General features: G+C 45.3%; 1 protein-coding gene across 1 annotated transcript in view; it reads left to right on the top strand.

Moving 5' to 3' along the window:
- Positions 1 to 362: 362 nt before the first annotated feature.
- Positions 363 to 23,970, top strand: part of LOC140701238 (uncharacterized) — a 166,165-nt gene continuing 142,557 nt past the window's right edge. The window contains exons 1-3 of the mRNA XM_072976661.1: positions 363 to 601; positions 7,860 to 8,019; positions 11,089 to 11,369. Of these exons, the coding sequence (XP_072832762.1) occupies positions 11,119 to 11,369 (251 nt within the window). The 5' untranslated portion in view covers positions 363 to 601; positions 7,860 to 8,019; positions 11,089 to 11,118. The remainder of the gene's footprint in view (positions 602 to 7,859; positions 8,020 to 11,088; positions 11,370 to 23,970) is intronic.

Genomic DNA, 23,970 nt, shown 5'->3' with positions numbered 1-23,970 from the left:
TCACCGAGCTAAAGTGTGAACGATATTTTATTTTGGTTTTCTTTATAGCAATGCAGAGTCTCCCGAGAAGAGATTCAGACTGAACAGCTTTGTGTCAGACTTTGGAAGATGGCTGCTGCCCAAGGTGTTCTCTGGCAGTGCAATCACGAATCTAGGTCCCTCTTTCACTGCTACATCAATGGAGTGGACCACTTGGACAAGGCCAAAGCTGGTATCCCTACCATAGCCCTTTACAGTGATATTCTGCTCCAGGAAGCCATCAGAAGCAGCAGGTGGCCAGAGGAGGAGCCGAACAGACTCATGAAATGTGACATCCCCAACTTTATCAACACGGACCAGAACTCTTCCTTTGTGGAAAATGATTTCCTGATTTTGTAACTACCGATTGTTCTAGAAAATAAGCCAGTTGCCCAGAACTCACACAAAGACTTGAATTGAGAAACGTGCTTTGTCAGGTATCTTTCTGAAGATGTGAAGTCTGTCTTTGTATGGCAGGAAGTCCCCTTTCACAAAACTGAATGTGTTTGTGTCTGAGAGAGGGAAATGGAGACAGAAAGACGAAGAAGCAGAAGAGAGCCCCCTCAGAAGAGAGCTAGTTAAGGTGAGTTTTTGTGCCTTTAAAAAACATTTGGGGTTTTAGGGGGAACAAAGTATTTACACTGTCTTATTCTCCTCGTTGCAAACCTTGGCCCCGTCGTCAGAGTCAGCGGCCTTGAACGGGGGTTTCACGCTGCGTTTCATCTGGTGCTGCCACTTCCACGCTTTGCCTTTAGCACGTTGCTTTGCCTGTCAGGGCTGCCACCCTTTTAACTGTAAGGTGAGGAGTCTGGAGTGGATGATCCACCCCAACTCTGCTGTTTTGCAAATTTCTGATTTCGTATTCAGATGAGGCTGGGATACACCTAGAGCAGTATAAACCAGGCCCTACCTCCTGCCTATTGCTGGGGCATCCCTCAGGCCTGTGCCTTCTACTCAACCCTTTACTGAGCCCAGCTTTTGTCAGGAGCCCAAGTGCCTACTGGGATGGCAGGGGACTTGTCTTTCGTGGTCACGGTGGCCAAGAATTCTATTGGTTGTGCTGAAACAACTCTTCTGAGATCCTCCACCCACCCCTGCTCAAACCTAATGACAGCCCTACGGTTCCTTTCCTAGGAGGAGGATCAATCCATGGTGCATTTTATGACAATCCTGTCCCCAGGAATGCACGGAAGTTTATCAGCTGAGTGAGGGGAGGTGCCTCTGTGTCCCTGTATCTCTGTCTGCTCACAGTTCGCGGCCACCGGCTACTGAACAAGAAAAGTGCTATTCACCATGTTGTGTGTTTTCCAAATGTGTAGGTGATGGTCTTGTGGCTCGTGCGTGGGCTTTGATTTGGGATGGTGAAGGGCTTATAAATACCTCATCAACATGTATTTGAGGTGGCCTGTTGCCACACAGATTTGATTCATGAAGGCATCAAGCCTGCACACTGGTTTGGAAACAACTTGGTTTTGATCATTCACACTGCATGCATGACTCGCTGCTAATCTCTGGGTGTTTTTTTCATTTCAGACTTATTCACCCCGTGTCTTGCTTAAGCTGAAAAATACATTTGTTTCACCAGAATATCCTCTGATTCTTTGTTTACACACATCCAGTTTTTTTAATTCCTTTAAAAATGATTCTGTGTTTATAATGCCTCCTAATTTCTATCATCTCTGTGTTGCCAGTGGCCTGAGACATGCACCAGATTTGATGCCGGAACTGTTCCACCAAAAGAAATCCCTTTGTCGTAATATCTTTTGAGGAAAATATTATTCTTTAAGGCTCTAACAGTAAATCGTAGAACAAAGCATGGAACATTTCTTGTAGTTAATACATGTTCATGCAAAAAAATGATATTTTCATTAAACAATGTTGATTTTAATAACTTTTACAAATGTGAACATTATTATTCATAATTTAAGTAACCAGATAAAACCACAGTTATTTATTATGAAGATTGAAAACTATTTACACAGTCTCTTAATTAGAAGTAGCTTTATTAGAAGACTGAAGGTTATTTAAAAGATGGAAAAATACCCATGATGACACCATCATTTTTATTAACTAAATATCAAGAACTGTGCAGGGTTAAGATTTAACCCTCTGCAAACTGCCAAGTTAGCATGAGGTAGTTTGTGGATGCTGCCAGAGGACAGGACACTCCCCCAGGATCAGAGACAAAGGACTTCCAGCCAGCACAGCAGGCAGCCTGTGGTTCAAGTTCATATTGGTTCCTGAGTTCCTTTCCTATTGCTGTTGTAACAAAGGACCACAGACTCAGTGGCTTAAAGCAATACACATTCATCTTCCCACTGTTCTAGGGTGCAGAAGTGCAAGGTCAATGTCAGTTGCTAAAACCAACGAGTGGCCAAGGCTAAGTTCCACACCGAGGCTCTTGGGAGGGATTCGTCTTCCTACCTTTCCCAGCTTGCAGAGGTGCTCACACTCCTTGGCCCAGGGCCCTGTGTCACTGTGACCTCTGCTGCCACTTTACATCTCTGTCTCTGACTATATAGATATAGAGGAAGAGTCTTCTACATCTGGTATGGACCCTTTTTCCTAAATGGACATTGTATCCCTATTTATGTGCAGATGAAAACCCCTTCCCTCCAGGGTGCGGTGGCATCAGCTCACAAGATGACCACTCTGGGCTTTAAGTGTCCTCTTTGTTTTGTCATCAGGGAACTTCTCTCTCCATAGTTAGCTCTGTGTTACATTGTTGTTATATTTTACCCGGAATTACTGAAAGTTTTACTTAAAAGAGATCCTAATTAGCTCTGTTTACCTGTTTCCAGAGCTGAAAGCTTCAGTTCTAGAGTATCTGTTTGATTTTTCTTAAAAATACATTCCAGTATATTTCTCTGGTGAAAGTCTCTACCCTGTTATCTATTCTCCCATCATTTCCTTATTTTCTTGAATATATTAAAAGTATTTTATAGCCTCTATTGGTAGCTCTGATGCCTACATCACCTGGGGGTTTGCATCCTTTGTCTAATGCTCCTTATTCTCATGTTATCTGTCATATAGTCTGGACATGTTGCATGTAATAACATGGCAGACATTGCAAATGAAAAATCCATGTTATCTTCCGTGAGAGCTTTTCTACCTTCCCGTTAGGCAGACAGTGTGAGGGACTGATCATGTCACTCCAATCAGGCGCTGAGGTGGATCAGGACTAAAGTGCCTTTTTTTTTAAAACAGCTTTGAGGTATACTTGGCAAAATAATTTTCACACGTTTAAAGTGTACAGCTTAATACGTTTTGACATAAGAATATCCCCAAGAAACCATGACCACACTCAAGACAGTGAACATACCCATCACCCACAAAGCTTCTCTCCTGCCTTTTGTTGTCCCTCCCTCCCTCCCCGTCTCTTCCCCTGGGAACCATTGATCTGCTTTCTATCACAACATATTGGTTTGCATTTTCAAGATCCTTATATGAATGGATTCATGCATTATCTACTCTATGTTGTCTGACTTCTTTCATTCAGTGTAATTATTTTGAGAATCATCTGTGTTGCTGTATTAATAGCTTATTTGTCTTATAGTAGAGTATTGTTTAGTGCTGAGTTTTTACTGAAGAGTTTATTGTGAGCAGTGTTTGTATAGACAATCATTTCTTTCTGCATTTACTTCTTGATGGATGCATGGGTTATTTACAACTTGAGCTGTTATAAATAAAATAGCAGTGAATATTTGGTTACAAGTCTTTGTATGGACATATGAGTTTCCTTTCTAAAGCACCAGATGAGGAATGTCTGGGTTATATGATACATAGGTGTTTACCTTTTTAAAAGAATCTGTTAAAGACTTTTCTAAAATGGTTGTACTATTGTAAATTCCTCGTGGTGTGTATGAGTTCTGGTTGCTCTACTTCCTTGCCAGCACCTTGTAAGGTCAGTCTTTCTAATCGTATTCTTTCTAGTATGTATGTGAACTAGTATCTTACTGTGGCTTTTAAAAGTATTTCTCTAATGACTAATGACATCTTTAATCAGCATCTTTTCATATGCTTATTATCCATCTGGATATCTTTACTGAAGTGTGTTTTCTGGCCTCATTCATTCATTCAGGTGTTTGAATTATTATTGAATTTTGAGACCTCTTTATTCTGGATCAGATAGAAAGAGAGACCTTTATCAGATTTATGATCTGCAAATAGCTTCTGTCTATGGCTTGTCTTTTCATTTGCTTAGCAGTGTTTAGAAGAGCTTTGAAGAGTCTTCATGTTGACAAAGTTCACTCTATCAGTTTCTTTTTAAAATAGATGATACTTTTGGTGTCATAGCAAAGAAATATTTGCCAAACCCAAGGCCATAAAGCTTAAGCCTATGCTTGTTCTCCTAGCTGTTTTATAGTTTTAGATTTCCTATTAAGATCTATGATCCATTTTGAGGTAAATTTTGTATATTTTGTGAGGTGTGGATCAAAGTTCATTTTTTTTTTTTGTGTATCACTATCTAATTGTTCCAGCACTACATGTTGAAAAGACCCTTTCTCCACAGCATCCTTTTTGAGAATCAATTGTCTGTATAAGTGTTGGTTTAGTTTTGAACATTCTATTGTGTTCCATTATTCTATTTTCCTGTTTTACACCAACACCATAATTTCTGATTACTGTAGCTTTATAAAATAAAGTCTGAAAATCAGATAGTGCAAGTCTTCCAACTTTGTTTTTCTTGTTCAAAGTTGTTTTGGATATTTGGATCCTTTGAATTTTTATATGAATTTTAGAATAAGCTTTTAAATTCCTTACATCCTGTTCCGCCAAAATTCCACCCATGTCTTTGGCCGTCTCCAAAGCCACATTTTCTGAAGAAGTCTCTCTACATCCCAGGTGAAAGGAATTTCACTTTTGTCTGTGCTCAAATCATATTTGATAATATTTGATTACATTTAATCATATTTGGCTGTATGTACTTGTCTGATCTTTCCAGCCATATAGTAAATCTCAAAGGATTAGGAATCTTGACTTGGTTCCCTCTGTGTGCTGAGAAACTAGTTCTATGCTTTGCAGGAGTGAGCCCTGCAGTAAGAGGTATCTGCAGCACACATCTAGCTCATTGCTTGAATATTGTCAAGGAATTCTGCAGATTTAGAATTGTTTATTGATTGTTGTCTCCAAGACGGCTCAGTCTTTTTTATTTCTATTGCTACTGCTGCAGTTTCAAAGAACAATGGGCTAATTATTTTCCAAATATCAAATCATACTCTAATTGTGTTGTCACGCAAGTTATGTGCTGCTGTGTCTTAACAACCTGCTTAGTGTTCACAGGCTCCTTCACTCATGGAACATTTGGGAGAATGTCATACCCTTAGAGATAGCAATGCTGACTTTGGCGACCTGAGCAGCAGTATCTGAACTCACTCCTGCTGTTTTTCCAGTGTCCCCTCTAGCCCTCCTCCAGCCCTCCATGGGGGGCCCTGCAGTTCTGCCCTAGGAAAGCCTGTTGCTTCTCAGGAAGACTTCCCTATGAAACATAATCATGTCCTTCTTGTGGGGACATTCAGTCCAGAGACCTGAAAGCAGGGGAAAATGTTTAGCCTGCTTTTGGTAGAACCTAAATTCTTCCATATTTGTTAGAAGCAATTTCAATGAGGAAACTGTTTTGGCATCTAACAAATCAGCATAAATGACTGATGAGGAAGATCAGCTTCCCCATCCCACTCAGTCATCATGTTGATGTGACACTCACATTGGCAAACATTTTCTCCTATGAGCAACGTAAAGTTCAAGACGTTATGAATGGCTTTTTGTTTTTATTTCTTAGTCTTTCCACATTCACTGTGTCTCGTGAGATTATATGAATCCTGCTTATTGTCAGCCCAGCACTAAACTTTTTAAAAGGATCACGTGTTTAAAAGGCTAGTGGGCAATTTTTTAGAAGACAGAAATCCCTAGATTTTGGTCCTAGAGTTGAATCTTGGTTAGTGGTGGATGAAAATTCCCGTTAAAATTTTAAATTCAGTGATATAAAGTCTTAAAAATAGTTAAATATTAGTCAATTTCATTAAACACTATAAGAGTTATTTACCTTTAAGCCTGTTTCTGGGGCAATTTTGCAATGATTCCCTCCCTTTATCGATTCCCTCTTTATCAGAATCCTTGAGAGGCCCCTGTCATCATTGTCACTATCGTCATCATCATCATGGAACTGATTCTTCTGGATGATTCTAGGAAAATAAAGAGATGGACGGGATTATGTGTAGGACAGTGTGTGCATATACAATAAGAACAGCTGTCAGACATTAGATGCAAGATACCCATTTCATTTAGAGAAGAATGTGGTCATGAAATCCTGATGTGGTGAATGAAGGAAGCGGTGGGAACAGGATAGTCAATGGAAAGGAGGAGGAAGTGAGTGAAGTTGAGAGCATAGGTCCTTGGTTAGTTGATCAGCACATTGGTGAGAATGAGAGGAGTGTGATGGCAGAATCATGTCCCTCCCCGGCCACAGGGTAGCCACCTGTGACATGTTACTGTACATGGCAAAAGGGATGACAGATATTTTAGGATAAAAATCTTAGAGGATTTCTGTCTCCTAAATTGTCTATTAGTTAGCCTTTTAAACCCATGATACATTATTAAAGATTAGTGCAGGGGCACAAATAAAAAGGATTCATATAATCTCACCAGACATACTGAATGTAGAAAGGATAAGGAAGAAAAACAAAAAGGCACTTATAAGTGCCTTGAACCATAAATTGCTCATGAGAGAAAATGTTACACAAGGTGAATGTCACAGCCACATACATACTGACTGAGTGGGATGGGACAAGGGGATCCTGAGATGAGACAATAGGGTGAGTAGCCCGGATTGTCCAGGTGGGCCCAATGTAATCACAGGTGTCCTTAAAATGGAGGATATTTCCCAGCTGAGTTTAAAATCAGAGGGAGGTGTAGCGATGGAGCAATGTTCAGAAAGGCTGCTGACCATGAAAATGGAGGAAGTTGAGGGGCACAAGCTATGGAAGGTGGGTGACCTCTGTAAACTGGGGAAAAAAAAAGGAAACAGTCTCTTCTAGACCCTCTAGAAGGAAGGAAACCTGCTGGTACCTTGAATTTAGCCCAATGAGATCTGTGTTGGATCTCTGACCTACACAGCCATAAGCTGAAAATTCTGTGCTAGTTTAAGCTATTAAGCTTATGGGAATTTGTTACAGTGGTAATAGAAAAATAACATAGTGAGCGGTAGTGTAAGGGATTAAAGGTGTAGGATCGGGTGTGGAGAGAATTCTGACATTTACACCTAAAAAACAACCAGGTGAAGTGGGAAGGTGATTTAAGGAAGACCTACCTGGCAGGGCTGTCAAGCAGACTGGAGCGAGCGAAGCCTTGGAATTAGAGGAATCAATTAAACCTCTACAAGGAAAATAAGAAATAAAATGTAACAGGGCTTCAGTGTTAGTAGATGTAGGAATGGAAATGGGTAGAGAGATATAAACATTATTTTGAAATTAGCTACAGGTTTGATGACTGCATGTTTGGGAGAGTTAGCCGATGTGTGGACTGAATGCATCCCCTCAAAATCCATCTGTCGAAACCTCATCTCCCAGGGTGATGGTACAGGGAGGCGGGGCCTTTGGGAGGTGATTAGTAGGATAAAATGAGGTCATGAGAATAGAGCCCTCATGAATGGTATTAGTGTTCTTATACAGGGCCCCAAAGTGCTTGCTTCTCTCTCCTCTCTGGGCCATGAAGATAGTGGGAAGACAGCCATCTTCGAGCTGGCAATCCTCTCCCAGATACATTGACCTTGAAAGCCTCAGCCTCCAAACCGTAAGGAATATGCTGGTTGTTTAAGCCACCCTACCGACTGTAATTTGTTACAGAATCCCAGACTGACGAAGACAGTGGAGAATGCCACTGCGTTTGGCACTGATTGCCTGGAGAATGCTGAAACCCAGGGAAGTGGGCAGCACAGACGTTTACTCATTTAATCCTGCCAACACTGTAGGGGATAGAGTCAACATATTCCTCGCTATTTAAAAGGTAAGGAAAAAGAGGCACAAATAATAACAAAGACAATGACAACAACAACAACAACAACAACAATAATTTGTCCAAGATTCACACAGAACTCCCTGGAGGTAGAGTGAGAATTAGTACTTATGCAGGCTGGCCCCAGAGCCCATGCTCATAACTAATAAGTCAGATCACCTTGCTTATTTGGATCAGTTTTTTTCAACTGTGATATGAGTGTACTGTGTCCAGTAACTTATAATTTCAAAATACCTCACTGTAAGGGAATCATTAGTTGCAGGCATTACAAACCACAGAAAGCTAGACATACAAAAATAACTTGTTAGGGCAAGATAACCAATAATGTTTTTAAATATTATACCTGCTGACCCTTTGCAATAAAGTGTTTATTTATAATTCTGTCTGGCTACAGAATAACATCATAATCCTGCATGTGGCTGGTGGCTCCCGTGTTGGACAGCACGGGTCTAGAGAATTTAAATAACTTGCCCAGCCTTGCCCAGGAAGCTCGTGGTGGGATCAGAACTATAGTCTGGGACTGTTCCTTCCTATCCAACAAGTCCCTCATGGAAGTTTAGAAGCTTCTCCTTTGGTGCCCAGATGTCTATCCGTACTTACGACATCTTGTCAGGTGCCCCGGCCTGCTCCTGAACATCAGCCAGAACCCACTTCTGCTCTTTTTTGGCGAGGTAATACCTTCTAGCAACTTTCATTACCTTCTTGGCATCAGTTCTTACCTGGAAGGGTAGTGGCTAGAGATGGAAATGTGTCCACATGACAGGTTTTTCAAAAATATAGTAGGAGTGGTCAAGAGAAGAAAACCTCAGGAATACGAGTGGAAGCATGTCATTTAATATACCAAATGCGTACTTTCAATGTATGTTTGTGTTTCCGAGTCCAGGCTTGTTCTACTCGTGTATTACAGGCCAACACATCAGGAGACAAGGATTTGGGGCAAGAAAGAGCGGCTTAAATTTGTAAAGCCAGCGGAGAAGATGGTAGACCAATGTCCTGGAGAACCATCATCCCAAATCTGAATTCAGGCTCTTATATTAAAAAGGGGAAGCGGGAATGCTTGGTTGTTGCAAACTTGGTGTATGAATTCTTTGTTGTTAGAATCCTTTGTTCTTGCAGCTCTTCACCTGGGTCAGATCCGTGTAAACCTCCAACAAGCAAATGTTATTTTCTATTCTGTATCTTGTTATCTTTATACGAATGGAAGTGTTAATATCCTTCAAAGTCAGAGCCTTGAGAATAGGGTCTCCTGTATATTTCAGGATCTAGGCTACATTGTTTCACAAAAGGTGCAGAAACAACAAGACTAAGCCTAGGACACAGGGCACAGGGTTAAAGTCAAAGGAACAGATCTAATATGGAGTCAGATTTCTTCTTTCCTATTTCAGTAGTGCCATGGGGAAGGCACTTTGGGCAGCTTTCTGTAGGGTCCTGGAGGCTTTCTCTCTCAGCCTCTGTGCACCTCTATTGAAAACCGGTCATCGCTATTGGCCTGCTGGAAAACCACTCAGCCTGTTTTGCCCTGAAATTGTGTTCTGTTTATAACTCATCTCTACTCTTTGGAAAACAACTCAGTAAAGACTCAGTTGGTTTTCCACCAGCCCTGGGCAGGGGTGAGGGATAGCATGTTATTATTTTATAAAAAAAAATATAAAAGAAGTTTTAAAACAACACTGGACACATAGGAGAGAGACAAACAATGCTTCCTGGCTTAAATCAAAAGTGATAACTCAGTGAGTCTATGGCTGCTGTATTTGCTGAGCTAGTTTCTCCTTTGCTCCATTACACATTTATTTTAACTGAAAAAGAAATATATGCATATGGATAAAAAAATTCAAACAGAGCAAAAAATACTCAAGTGAAAGAAGTTTTCCCTCATCCTCTGTTCTTACACGCCTCCCTGGAGATGCCAATGTTTACAATCCTTTGTGTGCTTTTCCAGATATGCTATGCACGTTCCCACCAATGTATGTAAATTCCTTTAAAGTTTTACTTATTTTTAACTTAAAGGGACTTAAATCCTCAAGTGGCTTCTGCCACAGTAATAGAAAAGAAGAAATCTGACTCCATATTAGATCTGTTCCTTTGACTTTAACCCTGTGCTCTGTCTCCTAGGCTTCATCTTGCTTGTAAAACAATGTTGCCTAGAGCCTAAAATATACAGGAGAGCCTATTCGGAAGGCTCTGACCTTTAAGGGTATTTAACACTTTTCCAATCATATAAAGATAACAAGTTGCAGAATAGAAAATAACGTTTGTTTTGTTGGAGGTTTACAGGATCTGACCCCGGGAGATAGCTGCAAGAACAAAGGATTCTAACAAGAAGGAATTCCTACACCAAGAAGTTTGCAAAAACCAAGCACATAGGAAAGCAGCCTGAATTCTGACTTGGGGAGATGGTTTTTTAGGACATTAGTTTGCCATCTAGGTCTACAGAAACTTGCTATTCCATGCCCCAACACTTGGTCTCCCAACTTACTGGCCTGTCCTGCACTGAGGAGAATGAATTTGGACTCAATAACACTTCTACCTACCTAGCAAGCTGGGTACTGGGACTGAGGGCAGCTCTCCCACACACAGGGGCCTACCGTGAGCCCTTGATTATTCCCAGAGGTTGGGGTGTGGTTTACCCAGGAGGGATGGGGACTATACACCAACACTCAGGCAGTCTGCTCCTTCTGGGGCTCTGACATTTTACCTCCCGCTCCCTGCCAGCCCAACACTTGGGACAGTGGAGCTAAGGCAGAGATCGTGCCTGCCTGTTTCCCAGTGTGTAAAAGGGGAATATGTACTCTTCCCAAGGTAGTTCTGAGAAACAACACCTGCGGGTGCTTGGTTCCCGGAGCAACAGTAAACCTAGCTCCTTGTGGGGGCAACAGGTGTGATACCCGTAGGGTTTCTGCAGAGACCTTAGCTGGAGGGCTGGGCCAGGGACGTAAAATATGAGCTGTGGGCAATGACGGGTTAGAGAAGGGTGTATAGGCAGGACTGCTGCCTCCTTCGGGATGCCCCAAGAGGTAAAACGCTTTCTCCCCATCTCTGCTACTCCCCTCCCAATTCCAGATAACTGCCTTCTCTCTGCTCCTCCTGTCCATGTGTCTCCCTCCACTTTTCCCCTCCTCCCCTCCTCCTCCCCTCTTCTCCCTCCCTCGGTTCCCCTTCTCTCTCAGGACCCAGAGCAGATCGATGGCCCTCCTGCGCATGCGCAGTCGCTGCCAGCTGGACCGCGGTTTGGAAGCTCCAGCTCCGAGCCGGGGATCTGCCCCAATGGCTTCTCAGCTCTGTCGCCCTGTAGGCCTTTGGCTCCTGCCTGGGGCCGGGGCCTCTGACTGTGGAAGTGCAAGGTGAGGGGATATCGGGAAAGGGGTGAGGCGGCTGCGGGAGGGCGGTCGGCGTGTCACAGCCCCCCAGGGCGCCAGTCAGCGTGTGTTCAGCTGGATTGCTCGGGCCAGGCCCCTCTGCCCGCGCCACCTGCCCCGGCGCCCCGGCCACAGCTTTCCAGGGCCAGGTGTGCCCCTGCCGCCTCTTGGCCCAGCCGGGCTCCCCTCAGTCCGCGGCTGGCGTCCCCTTCCCCTCTCCCTCCCTCGAGTCCTCTCCTCCCGGGCTTCCTCTCCTTGGCCGCCGACCCGTCCCCACCACTGGGCGGGCTGTGTCCCGGGCGGGCGGGGTCTGCACACCCGGACGGGGCGGGCGGCTTGGGCTGGGGCTGGGGCTGGCCTCCGAGCGCGGGGCTGCAGCCCGCGTCCCCCACCCCGCTCTCCCTGCCCCGCGACACCGGGGCTGCCTTCCTCTCCCTTTCCCGATCCCTGAGGTCAAGATTAGCGGCGTGGGCGCTGCTCCCTGGGCTGACAGCCCGCGGCTGTAACGCCCAGCTTCTCCTGGTGGAGTCGGGAAAATGGAGCAGCAGTGCTGAGGGAGCTTCTGTCTCCTTGATCAGTATTTCCGCCCCAGGTAAGTACCTTGAACTCTTTCAGGTGTTATGATGGCGGTGCTTGTTGATGTCACGTGTTTTTATACTGAGTGGAATTACAGTGGTGAAAGCAGGGCTTGGTTCAGTTAAAAATGAGCTGAAGGCATGAGGCTGTCTCATCCTCCATCCTTCACTCTCCCAGGGTGAAACGTGAGACCGTTGATCTTAAAAAGATACTTATAGTCCCTAACTAGTCCAGCCCAGCTATTGTGTGTTATCAGGAACAACACAACCCGAGGCGTTGGAGACCCAGTGACACTGCACTCCTAAAGAGCTCCTGGCAAAATCTGGTTTGTTTTGTTTTGTTTTGTTTTTCTTTGTTTTTCTTAAATTGTGGGACAGACTAGTAGTATAGAGGGAAAAATAATTGGCAAGAAGGATTTTTTCATATAACAGCTTTATTGTGATATTGTTCACACACCATGAAGTCCACCCACTTAAATGTTACAATTCAGCAGCTTTTAGCATATTCACATTTGTGCAACCATTATTATTCCAGAACGTTTTCATCACATCAGAAAGAGCAGTTGAAATGCATGACCTATCCACCCCTTCCCAGTGGTGGTTCTAAAGAAGTTTCTTGGCTGTTCCTGACCATAAATTAACTTGTTACATTCCATGAAATATCTAGGAGGAATTCTAATCAGAATTGCAATGAATCTGTCTATCAAAGCAGGAAGAATTAATGTCTTTATGGCATAAACTTCTTCTACACATGAATATATCTGGGACCCTATCTTTTCATCTATCCAGAGCCAGGCCTATGGGAAATCCTCATTAATTCTTGGGTTTGTGAATGATGAGGTTCAATACATCATTAGATGCAACTGTAGCCTTTCACTGAAGAGAAAAGTAACCTCGTAGAAGCCAAGTGATTCTCTGATGGTTAGAATGAGTGACCGCCAGTGCTGGAGTGTTCGAGTGGACTTGGTGCTTGCAGAGTTCTCCACCACCTACAGCTAAGGGGATTACCGTGTTCTTTTACTTTTTTTTTATGGCATTACTTTTATTTTTACTTATTATATAAAATTATTTTTTATTGAAGTGTAGTCAATTTACCATGTTAGCTTCAGATGTACAGCAGAGATTCAGTTATAAGCTTATGAATATGTATATAAATGTTTTTCAGATTGTTTTTAGTACAACTCATTACAAGTAATTGAAAATAGTACCCTGTGCTATATAGTAGGTCCTTGTCATTTATTTTATATTTATTAATGTGTATCTGTTAATCCTCCCTTTCCTGCCTGCTAACAACAGTTTGCTTTCTATGTCCATGAGTCTATTTCTAGCAGCACCGTTTTTGCTAGCAATATATGCTGGTTGGCTCTTTTCTGTTTCAGTAATTCCATCTTATGTGTGGGCGTTTTTCTTCTGGTGGGCCTGTGTGTGGTGTGCACACGTGATAATAGAGATCTGTATTTGGGAGGACTCCAGGCCTTGTGTAGTCCCTCGTATGGAGCGCCCACTGAACTGATGCTTGAACTTGGAAGAAAACAGTAAAAGTTGGAATTTCCACTATGGTTGAGACTTCCAGGTTTCTATAACCTGTTTAGCCCACCTAAATTTTGGCTGCACCCATACTGGATAATTTGGTGGAACTTCATGGTATGGTGGTATAGAGACAGGGCCTTGTATGCTTCTTCTCTTTCCTTTTTCTAACAGTCATTCTCCTGGGCCTTCCAGGTACTCCCCCAGAAGGGCCCAGGGCTGGCTTGGTGCTGCACTTAGGCAATATTTGTTAATAAGGCCCTTTCCTCATCTCTTCTGAGCCTCCATTTCCTTCTCTGCACAATGAGGGCTTAGACTAGATAAGTGCTTTTCAGTTTCTTTTAAAGCCATGTTTCCTTTGAGAAACAGAAAATGCAAATCTCTCCTCCCATCCCAACCCTTTAGATTTTGACGCGTCCTCCAAGGAGTCACATAGCTCTTTGTGGTAAATTGATGTGATTGTGATTCCACGTGGCACAGAAAAGACTCTTCAGAGATTGATTGCAGGGAGAGGGCAGGAAAGGGGCAGTATGTAACACTTTCTTGTGTGAGCACTGGAGCAAAGGCTTGGGTTTAAATACGGTGTCTGATGTGGCATCTCTCTAATCTTGCACAATGTGATAAACCTCTATCCCTAGTTTCTTAATGTGTCAAGTTGGGGTGGTAATATTTTAAGGCTTTTGTGAAACATTATACACATAAGCCATTTGTGTCTCTGTAGATACAAGACCTGCTAGAGAGTCGGAATTTCTTTAAAAATACATATATATTGTCCACAGCACTCTGTCTGTGTGTATTTTGAAGTTCCTGGAGGGTGAGGGTTGAGTGTAATGTCCATCGTGGGACAGGTGGCCCATGGGTCTGTGTGCCTCAGATTTCCCCCTCCTCCCCAGTCCTCTTCCTCTCAGTCCAGGATGAAGTTCCCTAGTAGATTTACACAGAGGTCTTGTGGAAATGGCTCTTCATTGTATTGTTTCACCAAGGAGGGTTGCCATCATGATCTCTGTGGTCAGGTTTTGGTGACCTGAAGGCTATGCAATTGGGGATTTCTATTTAATAAAAAGAAAAAAAATTACAAATACAAAATTAGACCTAGGTTGGTGGCAGGGGCTTTTGAAAGTGAGGACCATTAGCTTTGTTAGCTTCAGGTGCAGTGGCCTCTGGCCACGAGGACACATCCTCATGCTCTGAAGTTGGAGGGACCAGTGGGTTCAGTGGGAATATTTACTGAGTGCATCTCATGGGCTGTGCATTGTCTTAATTGTACTGTGTGTTCCTTATTTGAGACAGTGAGCTCATTTAAACACAATAGCCTCTTTAAAATATTAGACTTTTTATTTTTAGATGTAATGTAGATTCCCATGTAGTTGTAAGAGATAATATGGAGAGGGCCTATGGACTCTTTGCCCAATTTTCTTTAATGGTTCCATCTTGCAAAGTTGGGGTACTATTCATTCGTGACTCACTAACCCTTTTAGGTTTGTGTTATTGCCCTCATTTCTATTTATGAATAAACTGGTGTTTAGAGAAGCACACAGGTCTGCCCAGGTCAACCACGTGGTTAGTATAGATTTGGGTGGAACGTGGGCTTGGCATTTCCAAGCAGTACCATTATGATGGTCTGTGGCAGGGAGCAGCATTCACTTTGCTTGTTTATTCATTCATTCAACAAACATTTATTGAATAAACTCTGTGGTTCAGATGCTTTCATAGGGTTATCTGATTCTTCAGCAGTATGGAGAATCAGGTAATATTTTCTTTTTATTTTTTAATATGAGAAAAATATCTCTGAGAGGTTATAACCTCCCCAAAGGAAAAATAGCTCATAAATGAGGGATAGTACACTTGTACAGTTCCTTCTTCTTATGCAGGTGGTACCCTAGGCATTTTACATCTGCATAATTCCATAATCCAGATATATTCTTGTAAGGCAAGGAGTTTTTTTTTAATTGAATTATAGTCAAGTTTACAATGTTGTGTCAATTGCAAGGTGGGTTTTTTTTTGAATTTTGAATTGAGAAAATATTTTTTGAGGGGGTTAATTAAGTTTATTTATTTGTTTCATTGTTCTAAAATGAGGTACTGAGGATTGAGCCTAGGTCCTTGAACATGCTAAGCACATGCTCTACCACTGAACTGTACCCTCCTCCCCAAAGCAAGTTTTCTTACCCATTATTCTGCACCTTAGGAGTTCAAATAAATTGGAGTTGAAATCCAGATATTTTGATCCTACTATGGTTCTTTGCATTATATCCTGCTGAGGGGTGGGGAAGCAGTTCCTTTTTTCATTCCTTTATTCAGCAGTTTTGAGCACCGACTGCATCAGGGCCTGCCTAGGTGGTTGGAAACAGAAAACAAGAAATGACCCTTTTCTGCAGGGGATGGAAGCCTAGACCAAAAGCTGGGTAATGTGATCTGAGCTTCAGTAGCCATGTGCAGACGCTGAGGACAAACTTATCCATGATTTGCTTGGACTTCCCTTGCCTTCTGGCTGGTGCACACCAGGTCGCTGCAACCCAGTGAGGCCCGCAGCCCACAGCACAGTATGTACATCGATTTACCCTCCCTTCTCGGCAGGGACTGCAACATGAGCGCCCCTGACTACGTGCAGTGTGCTGAGGACCACCAGACTCTCCCCGTTGTGGTCCAACCCGTGGGGATCATCTTAGAGAATTTCTTTTGCATCTATAATGGAATCTCCTTGGTGAGCCAAATCAGACCGTGCGGCTCCCAGTGGGCACTCTGTATCTACTATAGGTATCACTATGTGCCCGAGAATGGATGGAGTGACTCCCAGACCCACCGCAATGTCGTGGGCCTTGTCACCATTACCAACTGCCTCTTGGCCAAGACCTTCTAGAAGCTCCACGCACAGAGGAGCTGTATGGCACCACGCTCTACGACTCTCAGCTCTTTGTCTTTGTGCTGTATGGGGAGGTGGCCGAGCAGCCGCGCACCGACGTGGCCTTCAATCTACGAGGACTGCAGGGTGGTGGAGAAGAGGATCGACGACTTCACTGAGTCACTCTTCATCTTGCCCAAGTCCAAGTGGCTGGATGGGGCCCCCGAAAATTCTGGGGAGAAGACCCCCCTCCTCTACATCCTATTTGAGTAGGAGGACATCGTGGGACTGGACACAGACAGCAGGCAAGTCAACCTGAAGGCCGGGCCACCCTGGCTGTGTGAAAGACTGCTTCCCTACATCCAGAATGGGATCAGCAAGGAGGAGGGATGTCTTGTAGCCAAGGCGGGAAGGAGGTGCAGCCCGCCGGTTTTCAGACGTTTAAAAGTAAATCTGCTTTTGTTTCAGAGAGATACTTTTAGGGTTAGTGTGGACACTTACTCCCCCTTTTCAGCCAGGAAACTTGGTGGGACCCCTGGAGTTGCTGTCCAATAGAGTAGCCACAGCCACTCATGTTAGGAGTGCTGGGGAGGAGGCTGGTCTGAGCTGAGATGTGCTGTAGGTCAAATGCACATCAGACGCTGAAACTTGTCTAGTAAAAAGAATATAAACTATCTTGCTATTTTCTATATTGATTACATGTCAAAATGATAGTATTTTACATACAGTAGTATAAGTAATGTCTGTTCTTAAAATCAGTTACTTGTTTTTTTTTTTTTTTTTTTACATTTTAAACGTGGCAACTGGGAAACGTTATTTACATGACTCTCATTTCATTCCTGTTGGACAGCCTGTCCTGGGACAGTTTCATCCCTTTGCTTATAGATGAGACTCTGATTCCCGAGACGCAGAACGAGGTGCTGGTTGAGCTCGGGGTGGAGCCGGTGTCTCCTGCATCCCAGGCCCAGCACCAGCACGGCTCAGGCCCTCTCCCCTGCCTGACAGCCACCATGCCAATTTAGGACATCAGAAACACTGCCAGGGGCATCCGAATGAGCTCCTTATGCAGGGAAAGGCGTGTCACGGAGAATGGAACAGAGCAGGGAAAAATTCGTCCTCACTTTGTCCCTGTGATTATGTCAAAGGCCCCACTCTGCCTTGGAAGGGCAGACGAGCTCTTCTGGGCTGCCTACCCCCTCACCCTCTACTATGTTTCCCTGTGTATCTTTCAAGCTGTCCCTCGGGCAGAAGAGGGTGAGATGTCTTTGCCGAGAGGTGGTCCCCCTTTACTGGGGAGATTGAGGGGAGCTGTGTCCCCCCTGGCCTGTGGTCTCGGGCCTTGAGTCTCGAGAGCGTTCATGACGGTCCCACAGGTGACGGTCGGAGGACATGACACGTGCTGCCGGGCCCGCTGTGCAGGAGGGGCTCTGTGATTGCCTGATTCTAAGGTCAGATTCTCCTTTCTTGTTGTTGGTAAGATGGAGGAGAAGATGCCAGAGAATTGATAAAAAGAAAATCCACACCAGTCCTGTGAATGACAGACACAGGGGATCCGTGTCCCACCTGCGTGTGGTGCCTGGCGGGCTCTGGATTAATTTTCACTTCCTCCCCGGACATTCCTCTATGGCTTAAGGAAGGGGAGAGGCATGTCGTGGCCATGATCTGTACTTGTCCTCACATGGTCCTGTGATCTACATGCCCACACTACCCTTCTGCTCCTTGGAGATGAGGTGTCAGGTTTAGGAAACTGGGCACTGCTGAGGGCATAGCTGCCAGAACCGTGCTACACCAAGGCTGGCTCCGTTCACCTCACCTGTCACCTCCTGTTGAGTCCCAAGGCGTCATTCAAGGTAGGTGCATCGGTGCAATGTAAGCAGGGACCACCTTCTCGCCCTGGACAGACTGGTGGGTGAGCAGTGGAAGCCCGGAGCCCTGCACCAGCCCCCAGGCCAGTGCCTCCTCTTTTGTCAAAGGAGGCACTGGTGACATTTTTGCTCAGCAACTGCTTGGCTTTGAGTCTGCAGACCCACCAGAGAATGCCAGATTGTTTTTGCCTTTTGAAGTCTGCCCTTGGGATTTGGTGGAGTAGCTGGATGTGTGCTTAGCCCATAGTGGTTGACACTGTCACCATTGTTTACCCAGAACCTCGTGTACCAGGCATGGCTCCAGGCATCAAAATACAGCAGCGCATTAAACCTCCCTCCTTGTGGGTCTGTCTGTTTTGGTACCACAAGGGCTCAGCCAGCATCTGAACGTCAGTGAGATAACGCGGCCAGTGAGCTCAGGTCAAGCACGTTCTCCTCCAGTCACTTTTACTCCATAGTTGCTTTTACTATTCCACAGTCATTAATTTTTTAAACAATGCTTTGGTTCAGGAGCAGAACCTAATTCTCCCCTGTTCCTCTTGGTGGGAGTGAGTAACATTGTCCAGCTTGAAATGTGAACACATTTTGTAGCCCAAAAGCTGTCTACACGCAACTAGGTGAAGTTTTGGTTTGGGGCGCTGACCACGTTGGGGTCCCCCGGCAGCACCGCTCCCCTCAGGCCCCTGCCTTCCCTGGATCAGGAGGTGAGGGTGGGTCTCACCGTCCCCGCGTCCCTGTCCTCATCACACTCACGTAATTTCTTGCAAATGCTGTCAGTTATTTTTGTTCTTGTGTGTTTCTTATTTTCGCTTTTCCTCTTTTCCTGTTTCTATTTTCCTTTTTCTCTTATACCACCCTGTGAGCATGTTGTTGGGTCTGAAAATGTGGGCTGTGCACACCCTGCATTGGAATAGCCAGATCGCCCTCTGTGCTGTCTCCATCACTTTAAAAAGCAAAAACTTAACAGTTGCCATGATTCATATATTATCCTAGTCATCTTCTTATTTTCTAGTTTTTTGGAATTTTTGCTCTGTTAGCACATCACCCACTGGAGTTTGATACCTGTTAAAGTCCTTGCTTTGAGGAACCTGTTTGTTCCTCCTTATATTTGGTAACAAATGCTCTCTCACTAATTTTGTTTATTTGTTTTGAAGAAGAGAGATGCGAATTGATTTAGGCGGCTGCTGAGGGATTTTTTTCATGGAGTATTTAAACTTGGAAAGTCAAAATCTGCAGCACCTTGCTTGATTCTGGCTTTTACACAAACGTGCTCGGCACACGGTTCCTGGCTGTCGCTGTGTGACGTGCGTGACGGCACTTCCTGGCCGGCGGTCACTGGTGAGGAAGTGGCCGGCTCGGGGGTGAGCAGCTGCAGTGGACTCTGTTGGAGGAAGCAGTCACCAGTTTTTTGTTTTTTTCGTTTTATTTTTGCATTCACCTTCCCAGAGCCATTTACTTTATTTTGCATTCATAGAGGGGCAGGAGCGGGTCTAAAACCATGCCACTCTTTTGTTCCCTTTATGAGGCTGGTTTTTCTAAGTATCAGGAAAACATTGCCTTGTCCTAAGGAGCTGGTTCACTTGGATCTGGTGGACACAGGGACCGCTAAAGGGGACCGTAGCTTCCTCTCTTCTTCAGCCAGTGGGTATTCAGAGCCGGGTCTGTGGTTTGCCTCAGCAGCCGTGCAGGCCTCCCTGCACCGGCCTTTACTTTTACCCCTTTTTGGCAGTTAATAGCTGACTCTGTGTCTGTTGCAGCTGATGTCCACCACTGACGGCCATGTCGTTATTTTGCGGTAGTGAGTCTCCAACACCCCTGTCAGCCGTGAAGGGACCTTGCATTCTCACCCCGACCCTGTTTCATCTCACCCAGGGGAAGGGTTTGGCCACCACCGTCATGCTGGACATGAGGCCTTGTTTCTCCTTTCATGCTCTGGTCCAAATGTGGACACTTCATCCTTCACTGACTTGGTCTTGCTTGAGACAGTCCAGACTTTCTGAAAGAGTCCATCACATTCTGGGGGGGGGGGAACAGAACAAAAGTAAGAGTCACAAGTACTTACTAGACTCTTAAGGAGTCTAGGCTGTCTGGGTTGGCAAATGCAGGCTGGGATCTGTGATGTCTGGTCTGTGCCCTGGAAACAGGCCTTTCCCGTGGCTCCCGAGAGAAAGGGGGTCGGAGCGAGAACAGACTTGCCTGGGTTCCTACCATCCTCATCTACTCACTGACATGAGTGTCAGCTAACGAGGAGCTCCCCCAAACCTCGGGCCCTTCAAAGCTCAGACCACGGGAGATCCTTGAGTCCCTTCTCCTGGTCCTTCTTTGTGAGAATCCAGTGCCTTCTGAGGTGACCGGCAGCAGGAGATGCCTATCCCTCCAGGGAACTCCCATCGGAGGACTGTGACTCAGTGCACCTTGCTGTGAGCTTAACGGTTTCCATCCGTGCTCCCCGCAGAACCAGACTTGAGACTGGCTTAGTGACAGAAATGACAAGACTGATTCCAGGGCAGGGCCAGGTGGAGGGAACAGTGGAAATTGAATGTGACCTCAAAAACCTAGGTGGGTGATGGGGCTGTTACTAAAATGGGGAGCCTGGGAGGTACCTGCCAGGAATCGAAGTCTAGAGTAAATGGTGGTCATAAGGCTTTTTTTTTTTTTTTTTTGACATAAGGCATTTTTAAGTTGCCATTTGTCATCCAAGTTAGGACTTCCAAGAGGCACTCGGGTCTATGAGCCTGGGGCTCAGGTGAAGGAGCCGGACTAGAGATACACGTTAGGATTTGTCATTCTTAGCTGGTGTTCACAGCCGTGCAAGTGGATCAGCTCATCTCAAGAGGTGCAGACTGTGGCTGGTGGGGGCAGGGCTGTGCCTGGTTTGGAGGAAAGCCCAGACCATGCAGCTTTGGTGTGTCAGTCAGCGGCGTTTGTGATTTTCAGAGCAATGGCATTTATCCTTAAGGTTCTGGGGGGTGGGCAGGGCCACCCAGGAAGAAATCTGAAGGGAGGGTTTTGGCCACGTGTGCACATCTTGGGACGATCCAGAGGCTGCAGGGTCCACAAGGGGAAACTCCTCAGAAGCTGGAGTCGCAGTGGGGAGTTGGGAGAATGTAGTCACACTCTCCTGTGAGGAAGGGAGGGAGGCCTCGGGAGTCCGCACCCTAGCGGACTCTTTCCCACGAACAAAAGGCAATCAGACAGAAGATTTGAAGTGAGAAGGGATGGGCGCTGGGAGAGGAGCCAACCTGGAGAAAGGTGGTTGAACAATTCTGGAATAGTCTCCCTGAAACATAGAGTTAAAAAAACCCAGACTCTTAAGAATATTGATAGTGACTGGGGAGGAGGCAGTTGTTTTTCTGGCCTCCTAAGGGTAAGGTATGTATCCAGGGTTACACAGAAGAATCGGGCAGTCTGTTCCGGGGGCTTCACCCGTACCAGGGGGAAAAGTGTAAGTTTAAAGGGGGAGAAGGGCAGCTGAGGGAAACTAGCCAGGCCCCGTGTCATGTACCAGTCGGCCGCCCTACTTGCGTGTTGCATTCACATCCATGCCTCCCAAATGGGCGGTGGCAGCCCTGTTTTGAAGATTGGGAAGCCTTCTCAGAGGGGTTAAGGAATTGGTCCGTTTAGCGGCTAGTAAATGCTGTAGCAGGATTCAAGCAGGGCCTTGTCAGACTTCAAGGGCATGTTCTCTCTACTAATTCCGGTACCTCCCCGTTGTACCTGAAATGGTGAAGTGAGTCAGTTTCGGAGCCTTTCAGAGAAAGTACGCTTTAAGTGCCTCAGGACTGTTGCACAAAGCTCAGTGTTCTTTGGTGGTTCGGAAGCACCGCAGTGCTTTTTGCTCCACAGATGTAAGGTCTTACTCTTTTGACGATGGTGTGGTTGTAAATGACGTACAGGTGCAAAACCACACTTAGCAGCTTCTGAAGGGAAACTCTCCAGTTCTCCCTTGATCCGCTTTCTTCCACGGGATGTAACTGTGCTGCAGCGTAGGCCTGAGCTTTCCGTATGGAGTGAGGGTTTGATATCCAAATTTAACATAAAACAGTCAGATGGAGAAAATCGAAGATGACAATATATTTTCGGGTTTCATTAGACAAGATATACTATCTGTTAATGGCCCATAAAGCAAATGAAATTGAGTACAGAACATTGCATTTCTTACTTTCTACTGAGAGATGTCTTCCAACATAAGATTCTCTGCTTTGGAAATTCAGCTCTGCCACTAGGGCGCCTGTCATTGTGTTGGTGTGATTGCATTTACACAGTGCATGTAATCTGGGCTTCCTTAGCCCCAAACACTCCAGTGCAGAATCATAGGCTGCAGCCATCACTTAGTTATACAAATACTTCTAAAACTATATGATACCAAAAGAAAATAAATAAAAATAAAGAGAGAGAGGGAGATTGCCTTTATCAAAGTTCCTTTGGATTTTAACTGCAAAGTGTTGTTGAGCAGCTCTGGTTTCCTTTGGCTATGAATATATACATTTCTTTGCATGTAACTTGGATTTTAGGCTTGAACACCAAGCTCTTGTTTTCCATGAGCCACAAAAATCATAGCCAAATGACACACCTATGAAACATTTTATTCTTTTTATCTGAGACAGAATCCTTGAATTTGGGACTTGAGCTGTGATTTTGCTGTTTGCTCTTCCCACCCCTCTTGTCACCTCACTCCTTTTTCCCACATGGCCTCCAAGAGTTCATGGTCTCAAAGGAGCAGGTGGACAAATACCAGTTGGTCGCCAAGAAGTGCTGCTGTAGACGGAGCCCAGCCAAGAGCTAAAGGACATCATCAGGGAGGACTTCCTGGAAGAAATTGGCTCTACATTCAGTTCTGAGGACAGAGTAAGAGTCAGCCATGAGAAGGAATCAAGAGGGTGACTCAGGAGGCAGGAGCAGCCCGGGTAGAGGCCTGGAGGCTTGTGGAGTGGGGACTCGGGGAGACTGCCCTGTGTGGTCCAGGGTGGTGGGTGACCCTGCTTTGAAGGACACTGGAGAGGGCCTAGGGGTGGAGGGCTTTGGAGGAGCTTGGTTTTTACTAGAACTGACACAGAGGAGGCAGTGAATGGTGTCAGCAGGAAGTGACCCTTAGGAGAGCAGCTCTACCTGTCCTTTTGAGTCCCACCCCTTCATTCTTTTATTCATAACACACGCAATTCTGAGTGCCTAGGGGAGAGGGGGTGGACCCACAGTAGTAAGCAAAATGTACTTGCTTCTTGAGAGCTTAGCAGTGTCAGAAGTTGACTTAGATTAAAATGTTCTATTAACACAGCAGGGCACCTAATCCAAAGTGCGGAGGTTGGAGGGAAGGAAGGCTTCCTTGACAAACAGTCAAAATGAGCCTGGAGGCTAGTGGGAAGTAGCAGCAGGTCACAGGGCCCCTGAGGTAACTGGGGACCTGGTACTGAGGTGAGGATAGGCAAGCAGGGTTGGGGGTGGGGCTAGAACTCTACCAGGGAGACTCTGAAGGGTTTGAAGTGGGGGAGATGTAATCAAATTTGTGCTTTGGGAAGGCTGCCTTGGCTGTGTGTGTGTGTGTGTGTGTGTGTGTGTGTGTAACAGGGAAGAGGGGGAGGGTGTCACCAACTGGGAGGGTCATTAGAAGACCATTCACAGGCTCGGAGGTCACCAGTGGGAGAGGGGCGTCGGGGCTGCTTGGGGACCACAGGGGCAGTGTGGATGCCGGATTTCCTTATGGGGAGGGCTTGTTAGCGGGGTCGCTCTAGCGACACCTTGTGGCTGGAAGTAAACAGATGGAGGCCGCCAGGTGGACT

This window comes from Vicugna pacos, chromosome 14, assembly GCF_048564905.1.
Source record: "Vicugna pacos chromosome 14, VicPac4, whole genome shotgun sequence".
NCBI lineage: Eukaryota > Metazoa > Chordata > Mammalia > Artiodactyla > Camelidae > Vicugna > Vicugna pacos.
The sequence above is the reverse complement of the archived record's forward strand: the minus strand, read 5'-3'. Positions and strand labels throughout refer to the sequence as shown.